Source organism: Cololabis saira, chromosome 18, assembly GCF_033807715.1.
Source record: "Cololabis saira isolate AMF1-May2022 chromosome 18, fColSai1.1, whole genome shotgun sequence".
Taxonomy (NCBI): domain Eukaryota; kingdom Metazoa; phylum Chordata; class Actinopteri; order Beloniformes; family Belonidae; genus Cololabis; species Cololabis saira.
In genome coordinates, this window is record NC_084604.1 from 23,383,955 (window position 1) to 23,401,119 (window position 17,165).

Sequence of the window (17,165 nt, forward strand, 5' to 3'; positions counted from 1 at the left end):
ACTGCCACCAATTTCAAAAGTTTTCTCTGGGAGTTGAGCTTTCCTTCAGGTTCCCTGCCTGACCTGTCAAAGCATACCGGTATATCAGTGAGAAGTGTGTGTGTGTGTGTGTGTGTGTGTATGCGCGCACGCACGCACGCTTGTGTTTGGTGTTTCACCAAGTTGCAACAGCAGTAGCAGTTGTTTTTCTTTGTCACTCTTTAGCAGCTGCAAAATCTTAGTAGGCATTTCATGAAAGGATATTACAATTTGATTAGATTTGTATTTATTTAGATTTTTATAAATTTAGAATACACAAATCACAGCATCTTAAATGCAAGCAGGATGCAGGAGATAATGGTTAAAAACATACTGCATTCACGGGGTAGGAAGTTTGTTTCATGTGCCTTACCTTTGCTGTTCTGAACTTTGAAAGGTTAACTCTGAAAGCTTCTTTCAGGCTGCTGACTGGGTGTACTCCTTTTTATGTGAAAAGATATGCAAATCTCCTGTGTACTTCTCACTAGGTATTTGTTGAACTCAGCCTTGGGTCATGAAATAATATGATTATGGTCTACTATCGGGAAGAATAAGCTTCTTATTTGTAACGCTTTATTATGCTTTATGATGTTTTCTTTTTTTTTATAAACACAATGACAGAAGTTGAGAGTTGTGATATCTATATATGACCAATATCCATCTCTTAAAAAAAAAAAAAAAAAAAAAAATATATATATATATATATATATATATATATATCATAGGTGGCAACTATATATAGGGAGGAATCCTCGTGCCCGCGCTTTTGAGGTTTTTTTTCACCCAAAACAGTTGCGTAACAATGATTTGAGCGAAATTTGACCAATATCTGCAGTACAGCGACACCGCGCCAGTCACCAGGATGAATTGAATAAACTCATCATGACATAAAATAAGTAGGCCTACCTATACTGCGCGCTGACGCGGTGGCTGCAGGCAGTGCAGCGGTGCAGTCGCTCTCCTCCGACTCACTGGTAGCACAGCTGTTGGCAGCAGCTTCGGCAATGTTTTGTGTCTGTTTCTCTTTTGGTTTAAAAAATGAACGTATATCCATCTTGGTCTTGACTTGGAGCTTTGTGTTGTATTTTTGAAAGTAGCGCTGCTGGCTGTGCATTTGTAATTGGCGGGGGAAAATGCGGATGTTTACAACAACATAATGCATTGCAGTTCTGATCACCTGAGCGGTCCGCAGACCAGGGGGGTGTGACTGGCTACTTTTAATTTTTTTTTAACCAAAGCCTTGCTGAATTATCACCACATTGTCACTAGGGGAGCTGAAGCAACAACACACATTCAATATTGCAGCTTTTTATTAATGTTGTGCACATATTATATCATTTTTTTTTTTATATATGTATGTGTGTATATATATATATATATGTATGTATATATATATATATATATGTATATGTATATATATATATATATATATATATGTATATGTATATATATATATATATATATATATGTGTGTGTATGTATGTGTGTATGTGTGTATGTATGTATGTGTGTGTACAGTATATGAAACTACAGAGCCACTAAACTTTCTCAACTAAACTTTCTTTCAAACCATTTATTTCAAATAGATTTGGAAATGACAATCAGTAACTTAAATAACCTTTGGCCATCTTTTCTTTTTGTCTTCTTTCCTCATCAGTGGTTGTCACGTATTATCATCAAAGTCTGCTGTGTTTCAGAATGGGGGTGACAGCTGGGCTTTGGCAAGACTGCCAGCCCATTTCATATCAGTGAGATGGCACATTAAGAGATGACAGATAAACACTTGTGCAGCTTTATGACAGCAGACATTTATCCGTCTTTGCCTGCGTATCTTGTCATCTGTCTGCGAGGCTCTGTCTCTACCCTGGTCCCTGCATCTCTTTATTCTCCCTCATTTCAGTATTTAGATAACAGACTGACACATCAGTGTCCCAGCAGGGATCATGGAGCTGACAGCGTTGTGGTGTGGCATGGTGTTGCTGAACATCTTAAACATCAAAGAAGTTTAGTTTTGTGGGTTTTAGGGGATTTTTAGGAATAATCTGTTCACTTGTTCCATGGTATCGTAGCTTTACCCGTTGTAAAACATTATAGTTCTCTGTTTATTAAAAGCCAGGAGCTAATCTGGTGTCTCCAAATGAGCAGACGGTGACTGTAAAGTGACTGACAAGGACAGTATGTGTGGGGTCCTTGCTCATCACGTACTCTGCGTTTTCCACAGGGATGATGAGCATGCACTGATCATTCAGTACTGCCAGACTCTCGGAGGGGAAGGCTCTCCGTGCAGCCAACCTCAGAGTCCTGCGCAGATCCTTCAGGCTGTGGAGAGGGAGGAGCGTGGCGAGTTGGAGCGGGTCATTGCCCGTCTGGAGGAGGAGCAGAGGTAAGCAACAAACTAGTAAAAACAACTGATCATGTTTAGACAATGTTATTAAGAGGAATAAACATGTCTTAGTTGATATTGTTTAGACCAGGGGTCGGCAACCCAAAATGTTGAAAGAGCCATATTGGACCAAAAACACAAAAAACAAATATGTCTGGAGCTGCAAAAAAAAGAAAGTTTGGTATAAGCTTTGGAATGAAGGCAAATGGCGAAAGGCGAAATGTCGAGAAAAAAGTCGAAATGTTGAGAAAAAAGTCGAAATGTCGAGGAAATAGTCAAAATGTCGAGATTAATGTTGAAGTACAATCTCGAGAAAAAAGTCGAAATGTTGAGAAAAAGTTGAAATGTCGAGATTAATGTTGAAGTAGAATTTCGAGAAAAAAGTCGAAATGTCGAGAAAAAAGTTGAAATGTCGAGATTAAAAAGGAAAGGAAAAAGGAAGAAAAAAAGAGAAAAAAGGAAAAAAGAAAAAAAAGAAGAAAAAAATAAGAAAAAAAGGGGAAAAAAAAGGTCAAACATTTAAAAAAAAAAAAGCTCCAGGGAGCCACTAGGGCGGCGCTAAAGAGCCGCATGCGGCTCTACTGCCGCGGGTTGCCGACCCCTGGTTTAGACCATTAAGAATTTATCATTAAAAAAAAAAAGATTTGTGTTTTTATGGCGACGTATATCTTAATAGGGGGGAAGGTGGCTCAGTTGGTAGAGCGTTCGCCCATGAACCTGAATGTCAGTGGTTCGAACCCTAGTTCCTCCTGTGTCCACCAAAGTGTCCTTGGGCAAGACACTGAATCCCCAAGTTGCTCCCGGTTGTCAGGCCAGCACCGTTGTGTGGCAGCTCCGCCGACAACCGGTGTGTGAATGTGTGAGTGAATGTCTACAGTGTAAAGCGCTTTGGGGCTGTAGGAGTACAGCTGGAAAGCGCTATATAAGTGTAAGCCATTTACCATTTACCAAAATAAAGGATTATATTCATCCTTTATTTATTCACATCACATACGCCTCCTGTACCTCCTGTTTGGCTGTGAAGTTATTGGGATCCGGTCCATTTGACAAGAATTAATTATCCAACAAAAGTTAATAAACCTGAAACTCCCCACCAGTCAGTTTGAAGTGAAGAAGGCATTTTAAAAGGCATCTTTGTTGCTTTCTATTCAAACTTTCAAGTGTTGCTGGAGACTTGATGAATGTACCAGTAGACATTGTTTGATTTCAGCTGTCTCGCATCCAAAGTCCAACATTTAATCACTTGTGATCTGGTAACTTCAAATTTTACCTAAGGCGCCACAACATTTAAACATTCATGCAACTACAACACAGCCAGCACTCGAGCTCCGGTGATCATGTGGGGGTTTCTGTATACTATGTATTCTGTATCTTAAAATCATATTGTTTATTTGGAATAATTTATTTTTTCGCACCTCTAACCCAACTCCGCCAGGACGCTGCAGAGAGAGTATGAGCAGCTCAAAGAGCAGCACGGCCAACGAGGGGCTCCCACTGGAAGCCCTTGGGAGTCGGATGGCTCCTCTGCCCACCCTGATGAGGCCGATCTTCTCGCTGAAGCCAAGCTGCTACGACAACACAAAGGTCGGCTGGAGGCCCGCATGCACATCCTAGAGGAACACAACAAGCAGCTGGAGTCGCAGCTCCACCGCCTTCGACAGCTCCTGCACCAGGTGACACAACACTCCCACTCCTTTGTTGGTCGTTTGGTCTAAACCGCCACGTGTTATCGCTGAGAGGGCAACAGTCGGCACTCTTGTTCATTGAACTGTTTTGTTTTGTAGTAAAACATTTTTATTTCATTATTTTCTTTCCTGTACTTGATCTGAAAAAAAAATGGCATTAATTATAACAATTTTCTTGTAGTCTATTGAGATATATTTTTCTCAGCTAGAATTTTTGGCTACTAAATTAAATAATTTTTAAATAGATGGCAAGCCTGTTTTGTTTTTTTCCTACCAAATGAAATATCTGAATTGACTTTGTCCAAGAGTGGTATTTCCAGGAGTGTATGATGTGACTATTATATCAGACATTCAGGAAGTAGATGAAATAGATGGAATTGTTTTGCTGTGCAGGCTGTTAAACATAAAAGTGTCCCGACTGTATTGTTTTCTAAAAATAGAATTCTGTCTGAACCTTCTCCTTCTTATTTATTTATTTCATTTTTGGTAATTTTGTCTTGAATGCTGTAAATAGCAGCTCCTCCTCAGCAGTGCTGTAGGCGTTATCTGATCTTATTGTGGTTTTAGCCTCTTCTACAAACCAATTACTGGGTTCCTGCAGTCGAAAATGCTGCAAGTCTGCATTATCCTATTTCATTACTGCATCCGTCACCAAGTAGTTAATGTTTCATGCTGTTGTTGTGCTTTACAAGCATTGCATCTTATCTATGAATTCAGCTTTGTGAATACTGGGCTACACCAGGAGCACTATGTTGTTCAGATACATAAACTACATGAGCCGATACCTGTTTCAAACCTGAGATCATCTGCAGAATCCCCATCTTATCCTCTTCTTATCTTCCTCCGGACCAGAGTAGCCCCAGAGAATATAAGTCATCTTTTCACCTGAAACATGAGCTGATAGTTCAAAGGGCCAAACTCCATTGAGAGACGGCTAATTTATGTCTGCAGATAGGCAGATGACATCCAGAGAAGTTCTCTCCCAACCGTGGAGTTTTATTCAGACGAGTCTCCTATAACTCTCCATTCAGTCCCAATCTCACACGACACACAAAGAAACACACAATAGTCTGTATAATTCTGTATAATTGACAATTAAAAAAGGGGGGTGTATTTGAACAAATCACATTGGTGTTCCTACTTACAAAATTAGCTAGCAGCGTTTCCAAAAAAGGGTCCCAAAATTAGATTTAATGGTTCAATCTGGAGCCCTGCTGGCTCTTTATCGTGTACTTTTTACCTGACGCAAATTCAATATGCAGCTGTGAGCAAACCATTAGCAGAAAAATAAATGTACTTCTCATGTTTTGAGGGTTAAAAAGGTTTCAATTAAAACTGAAGTTTGCACATTTACAGCACTTTTAGCACTTTCGTTTTAATTATTAAAATGTAGCAAATATGTACAATGGATACAGGGTTAATGGTTACTGTCTAATGATAGCTTTGTGCATCAAATTAGAAGCAAAGCTGTTTTCACTGGTAATTTAGTCATGGCTTTGGTTTTGCTGTCCAAAATTAAATGGAATTAATACACGTCTCCAGAGTAATTATGATTCTTCCTGTCAAGTCTCCTTTGAACATCACACATGCACAACTATAATTTGAAGTTTATTTTCTCCAGAAGTCGCCTTCCTCTTTAGTTCATTAGGCTTGTTTTTGGGGAGCAACAGGGAAGTAATCACAGTTGTATCTCTCTGTCTCTGACACACACACACACACACACACACACACACACACACACACACACACACACACACACACACACACACACACACACACACACACACACACACCAGCTGGCAGGAATGCCTCAAAGCAACTCATTAATGTAAAAGTGAAAACAAATAAGTGAAAGACTGATGCAGATTGGCTCTTAAGAAATTAAAATGATTCTTTCAATAGCTGAATTAAAACATAATCATGAGTAAATACTCAGAACTAACTCCCACATCTGTGGGAACTGTGATAACCTATTCTGTTTTTGGCCATAATGCCACCGAATGACACAACTGATCAACGTTTAGATTGGATCCTAATCACATCATTACCATTCCAGTCAGCATCAATCACTAGGCCTTCCATCAATAACGCCCAGATTTATTTATGCCTGACCTAATTGCTCACTGAGGTTGTATTGTTTGTCCAAAGAGAGAAACACTCAACCCTCAAGCAAAGCGCACAGCAACTCCAACAAATCATGCTGAGAAAACGCTGGCTCCCTGGTAGCCGTGGTGCTGGAAGCGTTGTAATAACTTAAGACAAGCGGCTGACGTGACTCAGCAGGTTTATAACAGATGAAGATAAACACTTGATCACGTTTTTGTTTGGTAGGGCAACAGCAGAGACTCACATCTGCCTTTAGACTGTTGCTGCACAGTTGTTGGTGAACTGATTTCTTTATACAGTATGTTCTATAGACGGTGTCATTAACTCATTTAGAAAAATTAATTATAAGTAAAGGTGGGTTGTGAAAGGTCGAGGAACTTATTTTTTCCTTTTAGCTTTATAGAACACATGACTTAGACCGCATGGCCTAAAATAAAGTACAATAACAGATAAAACACAGGGTACTGTATAATGTTTTGTTGGATTACTTTGAACTTTGATAACAGCATGCATTCACCATAGTGTTACTTTGCTAGGACTATGCAGATTTAATTCATTTCCGTCTAGTTGCAATAATATTTCACCTCAACATTGTCTTGATGATATGAAAGTTGGACGTTACAGACTTTTTCAGCACACCCCAAAACCTCTCAGTGGGGTTACATTTGCTTTGGACGGTCTGAGTAGCTCCAGCGGTGCCTTTTTAATAGTTTTTTCTCGTTTGCTTGATGCAGAGATAGTTAAGCTCTTCTTAAAACAGAGGAGTATCTCTTCCACGACAGGTTATTTCAAGAATGAGATGCAATAATTGCATCAGTTTAATTCAAACAACTGAATGCCAGCTGAAACGTATTGATCACTGCAGTATCTCTTCTGAATTGGAGGCTCTTAGGTGTTTAAATTTTGGACATTTTATTGATTGAGTAATACAATATGCTTTGAAAATAAAATAGCTGTGGTTATTATGTATAAAGAACAAAGACTTTCAAATGGTTTGGTTTACTGACTACCATGTTGTCCTCACAGAACTCTCAGTTGGGTCATACCTACTTTGTCAAGGTTAACATACAAACGAATCAGACATTTTTCTTTACTAGAGGCCATATACTCTGGCCTGACTCCGATGTGGACTGTTTGGAGGTAGGGGGTCCATCCACACTTAAAATTTCCAATCTGTTCAATTTGTTACAAATGGAAGATTAGTATTTACAATTCATGACCTTAAATTGTAAACTGAAGTTGTGTCATAATAGTTGGACACCTTTGCTCATTTACTAGTATCTTTACATTAACTCGTTCGGAAAATCAAATCAAAATGCGACCAAAAGAATAGTAAATAAATTCAAGTAAAGTTCAAGTTTACTGTACTTTACTGTATGTAATTAAATTGTCACATTCGTTCCCTTTTGAGTGCTCTTTACAGCATCACATTTGGCCTCCGGGCCTGAAGTGACTTTAACTCCAGGCTTGCTGAGATTTTCACCATATCATGATGCAAAGTGGCATTGATGGTGATTCTGAAAGACAAAAATGTACAAACATAATGGCGTGTACAACTACCTGCGCACACGAAAACATCCCCTTACTAGATATGAACCTCTGTTGCCTGACATGTGAATCCCTGGAGACGTAAAGACATGTCAGGGTGTTTTCCCATCAACTGCAGCGAGCTCTTGCCAGACTCCAGAATATTAAACTCGGCCTGGTTGATGACACCCATTAAATTCACACTCTTGAAGGCCGATCAAAGCCCTGACCTCAGCTATAATAGGACCGGCCTGGAGATGCTGGCTGTCCTCTGAGGACATTTAGCCTTTACTTGCACTCGGGGCAACAGGAATAAGCGAGTAAGACTTCAAGGAGGGTTGGAAGCTGCATGTTTGTAGTTTGTTACAACTATTAAGCTAAAGGGGTGAGCTGAAAATACAATGAAGAGCTTTCGCCAGTGGAACAGAAAGCATGCTTGCTTGATCAGGATTTCTTCTCAGGCACAACTGAAATCATTTATTTTTGGTGCTTACTTGTCTTAGAAAATGACAAATTGCATTATCAGTTTGAGATGTATTTGCCTGAAGCTTTTTTTAGGTGATATTCAGAGCACTTTGCACCACAGTACAGGTCAGAGCAGTTGTGAATCTCACCGTTGAGGATATAAGGGCTGCAGACCAGTGTGGAAAACAGTTTCAACCACAAGTATATTTACGTGGCATTTCTAGAAGAAAAAGTTAAGTTAAAAATCCATGCGAAGTAACAACACAATCTTTTTGATTTGTGCAGGTCGTCTGTATTTAATGTCTTCAACTCTCACAGATTTGAGAGCAAAATGTAATGGTATTAAAAGAAAGCTATAACACGGTAACAATAACACTTGACATACCTTTTGGCTGAGTGTCACAACTTTTGTCTTAAGCATTCATATTGGCAGTCTTGGGGCAAGATACACAAATGTGTGTACACATGAGCCATTCATGCTTTTTCCTGCACACACGCATGTATTTATAAAAGAAAAGTTTGTGGGAAAAAATGCACATGTTTTTCAGGCCATACGCACGTATGTTTTAGGACAACTTGCGCCTGTTATGTTGAAGTAGAAATGGCAAAATTCAGGTTATTTGTATGTGGGGCTTTTTTCCACGCACTTTAGAACGCGCCTGCTCGGTTGATTGGTGATTCTGAATTGTACGTAGGTGTGAGTGTGATGGTGGGAACATGCATTGTTCCTCCCTCTGGTGTTTTTGGAGGTTTTTTATTTTTTAACCTGTCTCTTTGAAGCATGACTCATTTTGATGTGCATGACAAGCAGTAGGGTTGCACGGTATACCGGTACCAGTATAGTACCACGGTACTACAGTTTTGAAAACGGTACTATACCAGCATTTAAAAACAAACGGTACTTTTATATATTTTTCTATGCAAGCAAATTGGTAAATTGGAGCCTGTCTCTTTAAGCACGGCGAGGTCCGCCAGTGTGACGTAGTTGCCGAAGCAGAGCCGCCTCCCCCTCCCACTCGCATGTTTAGACGGAGGAAGAGAGAGAAACGAGAAGTCGCGTGTTACAGACAGAGCGGGTTGAAATAAAGTCAATAGAGAGAGATGGCAGCTGCAATAAAGCCCGTACGTTTGGACAAAATGGGGGCCCCGGCCCGAGGTACGGTGTGGAAATATTTCGGGTTCAAACCGAAGGCGAGTCACTGAACCCAGAAGCACCGCAGTGCAAGCGCTGCTACAACGTGTGTCTCGCAAAAGGAGGCAACACTTCAAACTTGTCCAAACATTTGAAGGACAACCACGCGGACTTGTTCCGCCACTTCAGTCAAGAACAACAGCTGATAACTTTGTTCACCAGTTCACTGCACTGTCATGTCAATTAAAGAAGTACATAGCCTCTCCCAGCCCCGTAGTAAACCTACAGTAGCCTACATACAGAGTTAAAACATGTCCATGGTTAATAAATGCAATTTTTTAAATATTAAAAAAAAAAAATTACATTCTTAAAATATTTAAATAAATTCCACAGACTATAATATAACTTTAATATTTTTTTTATATATTTTAATATTATTTAATGTTTCATATATATTATAAACCATTAAGGCAATGAATTATATGAATGAATTATTATTACATTGAAACCATTAGCCTACAATATCTAATCCTATCCTACAGGACTGTCTCATAAAATTAGAATATTATGATAAAGATCTTTATCTTCTGCAATGCAATTTAAAAAAAAAAAAAAAAAAAAAAAAAAAAAGTCATACATTCTGGATTCATTACAAATCAACTGAAATATTTCAAGCCTTTTATTATTTTAATATTGCTGATTATGGCTTACAGTTTATGATTAAGATTCCCAGAATATTCTAATTTTTTGAGATAGGATATTTGAGTTTTCTTAAGCTGTAAGCCATGATCAGCAATATTAAGATAATAAAAGGCTTGCAATATTTCAGTTGATTTGTAATGAATCCAGAATGTATGACATTTTTGTTTTTGTAATTGCATTACAGAAAATCACAATATTCAAATTTTCTAAGACAGTCCTGTGGATGATAGAATAAGCCTCAATTTATTTTTCTAGTTATGCCCATTTAATGTTTCATGTGGCCTATAGTTTCAAAACACAAACCTTTTGAACAATGAGAACAAGTAAAATAAAGCAATGGCATTCACAGTATTTTATTTAACATGGTGACTTTAATTTGAATGGCATTGCTTTATTTTACTTGTTCTCACTGTTCTAAAGGTTTGAAAATTTTAATATCTCATGCCAATTATTTATTTTATTCATTGTTGTTATTGTTCCCAAAGTCTGCTTTAAAATAAAGGAAAATATTGACACTTGAGAGTGTTCCACCTTTTTACAAAAAGTATCGAAAAGTATCGAAAAGTATCGAAATACATGTTGGTATCGGTACCGAAACAGAAATTTGGTATCGTGACAACCCTAACAAGCAGTATAATTAGGTTATGATGACTGGATTTTCTTTTCTTTTTTTTTTTAATTCTTTATCTTTCCGTCTCTCCATCGACTCAGCCGGACGTGGAACCAAGGGTGAACGGAGCAGGCTCTCCAACTGCACAAGATAGAGGACCACTTACTGACAATTCAGGTAACTCGGATACACAGAAACGCACTCACCGTCTGACCTCGCCTGAAAAGTTACTTTGAGAAGTTCAATCTTACATCCCTGTGTCCGGTAACTGAAAAGCAACCCTCTCTGTGCCTGTACGTGCTGTTAAGATGAGCTGCTAGACCCCCACAACACAAGCTCTGACCTGGCAGATGTGATGGAGCAGATTAACAACTCCTTCCCTGCGTGCAGTCGTAAGTTTCCCAAGCCTCCTCCACTCACCGCTGCGATTTTTCAGCCTGAGCAGGTTTACATTTTACCAAAAGGTCAAGAGGAAAATAATAAATTAGTTTAGCAATTCAAACATCCCTCGCTTGAGATATGTTTCATATGTGCATATAAATATAATGCAACACTTTCAAATCCCCAGCTATCTAAATGAAAGCACATACAGTACTGTATCCTCACACCTGGAAAACTGAAATGTCATAACAAAAGAATACTCGTATTTTTCCTTAAAACTTGACAGAGGCGCAATGCTTATTCTTAAAATGTTTATATTTTATCCTGTCAGCATGGACTTTGTTCATTTGTTAATTAATACATTTCTACTTTTCCATTTTAATATCACCGGCTTTTCTAGAATGGTGCAATAAATGAGCAGAAAGGGCACAAACGAGTTCCTGAAACCTGAATGATGTACAGTTTCAACAGGAATTCATTATCCACTTTCCAATTATCCGCTCCACTTCCTCTCATCACCTGTGTGCGGCCGAATGTCATGTGTTAGGATAAAAAATCTGCTCCAAAGCCCCTGCCTTCCTCAAAACTTTCACGTTGTGTTTTCTTTTTAGTTTTTTTTTTTTTTTACTGTTTTTTGTCACCCTCCAGGTTCCTCTGGATGTTGTGTGAACTCAGAGACACAAATTGTAAACCACAACAATGGATGAACTGTTGTCATTATCGTTTAAAAGTGGCATTTTATGGAGGACCAAAACTGACGTAATTAAAATTAAAAGCAGAAATGTATTTATTTAGTTTTTCCTTTTCCTTATACATGCATTCCTTTTTCTCACGTTCCCTCGTCTCCTCTTTTTACTTTACCTTATGCATTTCTGCCTCATTATGCAAATAAGGAGGACAGCCCTACTTGGTCCAGCTCCTCTACTATTGGTCAACAAACAGGAATGCATGTACAGTACAAGGAAAAGGAAAAAACTAATATTTACATTTCTTCGTGAAAATGCATGTATAAGGAAAAGGAAAAGCAAAATACACATATTTCTGCTTTTATTTTTTAATTATCTCAGTTTTGGTCCCACATAGAATTTGATGTCATAAAGAAAAACCTTACTCTGACTAGCTGAGCTTGAAATAATATTCACCTACGGGGATTTTAATGAAGTAGAAAGCATAAATAAAGTGTTTAAATATTAAAACTAAAGCTCATTGACTTTAAATTCCATTCAATATTTAGAGTTGAAACTCCTGCGAGTGCTTTAGTTAAAAATCCATTCTAATCTCGCTCCAGCGTTATTAGACTTTGGTTACTGCACCGCTCCAAGGCAGAGGGACTGAGCTGCACAGAGCTGAGTGTGTGCATAAATATGTAAGAGGCACTCAGGGGTTGATTTATTAGTTTAGACTTATAAAAACTGAGATGAACTGAGAATTTTAGGCATTAAACTATTTGTCTTTGTGTTTCGTCTCCCACAGCCTCGAGCCTCCCCTCAAGAACACAGGTAAGGAGACGAGTCTTCTCACACTTGTCAGAGGCATCCGAACTGTAATTAAGGATGCTACGAAGTACATTAGTGGTTCGTTTTATCAGACATTGAAGCTACTAAGTGAGAGAAGTTGGAAGGGAGCACATTTTAGCAGCAAAGCAGTGCCCTGCATGTAGCCTCCACCTGCAGCTGATGCCAAGACCAGGAAGTGATTTTTGAAAGAGAGGTGCCACCAACCTTTTCTCACTGTGATTATTTACTGCACTTTGATGAACCTCGCCTCAGATACGTTCCTCCTGTCATTCAGTGTTCTTGTCAAGAAGTTTAGCTGCTTTCTCCAATTAAATTCCCATCTGGTGTAAATTTTGAACGTCGTCCCATAATGATGTTTCGTCTATTGACCACGGGACCTCCTGTTAAATACCTAAACACACCACTCCGGGAACATAGCAACATTTCTTCCACTAGTTGACCAACTGTTTTTTCATCCGTGAAGATTTTTTTTTTTCTTCATAAGCATCACCTGATGTTGCATCAGTCAAAATAACTGCAGTTGCTCCATTCATTTTCTTTTTACGGCTCTTTACTGCGCTAGTAATGATTGATATCTGGCTTAAGGCGCTGCGATCCATTAAACAGCTTTAAAAGCCAAATTACCACATTCTCGTCTGAGATGTTTCCACACAGTCATAGATGGAAAGTGCCGCACTCAGACGAGGAGTTGATGGTATGCAAGCTTAGACAGAAGGAGGCAAATGTACTGAGCCGTACAACATTGTGTGTCTTATTTCACTTTGTCATGGTTTATTCAATAAAAATGAAGCTAAAAAATGATGCAGGCAATAAAAAGTGTCTGTAGTTCCCTCTTTAGCAGCAGTAACTTATGGAGCTAGAACAGTCTCATAATTCACAAATGCACAGGACAAGTTTTACAAATGCACGGACCGATTTGCAAATACACACACCGTTTCACACGTGCACAGGACAAGTTTTACAAATGCACAGACCGATTTGCAAATACACACACAGTTTCACACGTGCACAGAACAATTCACACGTGCGTAGGACAAGATACACAAATGTATTTTTGATGCACACACAAATATAACCTGATTTACACATGTTTTTTTGTCTGTGAGCTGCGCTAGATTTGTGTGTGAGTTTTGAGACTCTCCTGACGTGACAAGATCCACACGTAGGTTTTTTTTAACACGGAAGGATCTGCAACCAATCAGATTAAAGGGGCGGATACACCTGATGTTTGAGCTGCGTTAGCGCTGGTTTGTCGGGCTGATCAACCAGAGCCGTCAGGAGACTGCACTCCATGTCCTGCCGATGCAGCAGCTGATGAGAAACAGCGGAGATATATATATATTTGAACTACAGGTGTCTTTCAGGAGAACAAGCCTGTTGACGGGGGTGAATATTGCTGCAGTCTCGTTCTGGCTCTGGCCGTGGGTGGCGCTGGTCCCGGTCAGACCAGCTGACCAGGGACCAGACACGGAGGTCAGAAACAAGCAGCTGTTATCCTCACATTTATGATGTGACATCGCCACCACACAGAGACAAACGTGTGTCAAAACAGCGGCGGCAGATCAACACATTCCCGGTGCAGATAGAGTCATGCATGGGAAGATGCAGCCGTGATGATGCTGGTCGGGGTTTAGTCCACCGATCATCAAACATCTGAGCTGATACAGAGGTTCTTCGGTTATCAGTCACTGATACCGACTTTACTCCAGATATTTGGGTAAATTAATCTCCTGACATGCGCGTGCTGCTCCACCTGGCCGCTGCTCGTCCCCGCCAGGCAGCGCAGCAGCTCTCTGCTGTCTGTCTGGTTCTGAGCTCAATCAGCGGGACAGTAATACTTCGTGAAACCAAACGGAGCAAATATATAAAAATCTCCGCTGTTTTTCATCATCAGTTGCTGCATCGGCAGGACTTGGAGTGCAGTCTCCTGACGGCTCTGGTTGATCAGCCCGACAAACCAGCGCTAACGCAGCTCAAACAGCAGGTGTATCCGCCCCTTTAATCTGATTGGTTGCAGATCCTTCCGTGTTAAAAAAAACCTACGTGTGGATCTTGTCACGTCAGGAGAGTCTCAAAACTCACACACAAATCCAGCGCAGCTCACAGACAAAAAAACATGTGTAAATCAGGTTATATTTGTGTGTGCATCAAAAATACATTTGTGAATCTTGTCCTACGCACGTGTGAATTGTTCTGTGCACGTGTGAAACTGTGTGTGTATTTGCAAATCGGTCTGTGCATTTGTAAAACTTGTCCTGTGCACGTGTGAAACGGTGTGTGTATTTGCAAATCGGTCCGTGCATTTGTAGAACTTGTCCTGTGCATTTGTGAATTATGAGACTGTTCTAGCTCCATAGTAACTTGTTTGTTTTGGGCCATTGTCTTGTGCATTTTTCTCTAAAGATCCTGCCACAGCATTTCAGCCGTGCGTATCAATCTTTACATGGTTGTTTCAAATCCTACATTTATATTTCTTTTTTCTAAAGGTTGCACTTTGTGACTTTGGGATACATTTCCTGGGAAGTCCACTCGTGGGACAGCTAACTAGTTTCTTGCTGTTTGCTTTTGAATAATCTATCTCACTTTTGAACATTAAAGACCAAAATGTTTAAAAGTGGCTTTATAGCCCTTCCCAGATTGATATGCAGCACCATTACTTATCTCTTTCCCTCTTGACATTATTTTAACACATTAGTGCTCAAGACTAGGACGGTACCAACATTTCTGCTTTTATGGACGCCTCCACACCTGCTGCTGATCAGTTTAACAGGGTTTGATGATTAGCAGCCCCCAGCTTTATTTACCCTCTTAAATCCCGTGGGAGTATTCAGGGGGTAATTAGTATTGCCCACATGAATTTTCTCTTTTAAGCGTCGATTTTGTGAAATAAATAATCCCACGGTGCAAAAAATGTATGTTGTTGTTCATCTTTGAAGACCCGCTATGTAAAATATAAAGCAATACATAAATAGGATTAAAAGGTGGAATACTAACTTTTGAAATGTTTTTTGTCACTTTGTTGTCTGATCCAACTTTTCATTTGTATCTTTTCCAGGTGATGTGAGGACAGGTACCAGAGGACGGACTGTTTTTTTTATGTTCTCTTAATTTTGGCACGCATTAGTGCAAGACCATTCCCAGACAATTCCCTTTCCCAAAATCCCAAAGACGCACAGGAGCAACTGAAATAGTTTTACCACCTTGTCTTGTACTATGCAAATTATACATTTTATCACCTGTAAATTGTACCCGACCTTGATTGAAGTTTGATCACATGTTGTTTTTTTTTTTCTTTTGACATGCAGATGTATAGGAAATGATCCTGTGTTTCTAAAGATTGATGTGGGATTTGTGAGTTAAGCTTCAGTGGGAATCAAACTGTTACACTTTTTTCTCCTACCGTCTAGATCCTCCGTATTTGTCGATGAAAATGGCCACAAACTTTAAGTGTTTAGGAGTGCACACGGTTTTTACACTTTGTGGCTAATTTACAAAATCTGTCCAGTAGGATGCTTTGATATCAGGTTTCCCTTTTAAAGCATCGATACACCGACAGATTTTGTCTCGACCGCGGTTTGTTGATGTAAACTTTACCCCTTCTGTGCCTATACAGTCATTCCACGTGTGGAAGACGGATGAGAGCTGATATATTACAGCGGGATTGTGTATAATAAGAGATGTTTTGAAAAATAGAGATTTAAATCTAAACTTGTCCCGCATCTAGGTTTGTAAGAGGCCCCTCGTCATCATGTAGAATAGCTGTCGTCGTTTGTTTTTTGTTTTTTAAAGAGATGTATGTTGAGAAATCAGAGGAAAGCCATGATTGCCTTGCTACCTCAGACTCATAGACACAGTTTTGTTTTTGTTTTTTTCTTTTGTGGTTCTTAAACTTGTTGAAAACAGTTGTGATCATTTAGAAACATGAGCAGTCTGGTATGGCATTCTGAGCTTTAGCGTACTGTATCGTTGTACACTGCAAGAGGAGTTACCAAGTACAAAAATAAAATAACTAAAAAGGTCATTTACTGTACCGCAGTGGGTGTGTGGACTGCTGAAGCTAGCCTCTGTTGTTGAGTACCATTTTTATCTGTCGTTGGTTGTTTGTTTTTTGCCACTGGCCTTCTAGCACTGGTCCCTCACTGCGTTGTGTTGTGCTCTACGCTATCCTGTAAAACTTGTGAGACTCAACAACACTACTATAACCTCCTCTGACTGTAGACCAACGATGATCATGGAGATGATTTTAACAATTTCAGTCATGATGAACCTTACTATCGCAGAACTGTGTCGCTTCCCCTGAGGTATGTAAAATAGATTGAACACACTACATGTAATATGGCTATGTTTTATTCTAAATAAAATTTTTGTAACAAGTACATGTACCCCTGGCTGTTACTTTTTAATCCACTGAACTGTTTGACATTGTAAACATTCATTAAATGGAATATGGATTAATACCTTGAAATCCACCTCTGCGTGCCTTCTGAGTCGTCAGCCAGCCACGGTTGATGTTATTTATCAAAGAAATTGATCACACTGTGTGAGGTTCTGTCATTTTTACATGTTTACAGCGAGCACGCTGAGTTTCAGCTGAGGAAATGAATCATTCAGAATGAATTATGAAAGGTAATTAGCCTTC

The 17,165-nt window shown here is 39.4% G+C and overlaps 1 protein-coding gene across 3 annotated transcripts in view; it reads left to right on the forward strand.

The window, feature by feature from the left end:
• Positions 1–16,902, forward strand: part of utrn (utrophin) — a 191,240-nt gene extending 174,338 nt beyond the window's left edge. For all 3 annotated transcript variants that reach the window (XM_061747080.1, XM_061747081.1, XM_061747082.1), the window contains 6 exons: positions 2,240–2,401; positions 3,837–4,074; positions 10,730–10,805; positions 10,937–11,020; positions 12,483–12,508; positions 15,582–16,902. In XM_061747080.1, coding sequence (XP_061603064.1) covers positions 2,240–2,401; positions 3,837–4,074; positions 10,730–10,805; positions 10,937–11,020; positions 12,483–12,508; positions 15,582–15,590 — 595 coding nt within the window. In that variant the 3' untranslated portion in view covers positions 15,591–16,902. The remainder of the gene's footprint in view (positions 1–2,239; positions 2,402–3,836; positions 4,075–10,729; positions 10,806–10,936; positions 11,021–12,482; positions 12,509–15,581) is intronic.
• The last annotated feature ends 263 nt before the right edge of the window (positions 16,903–17,165 follow it).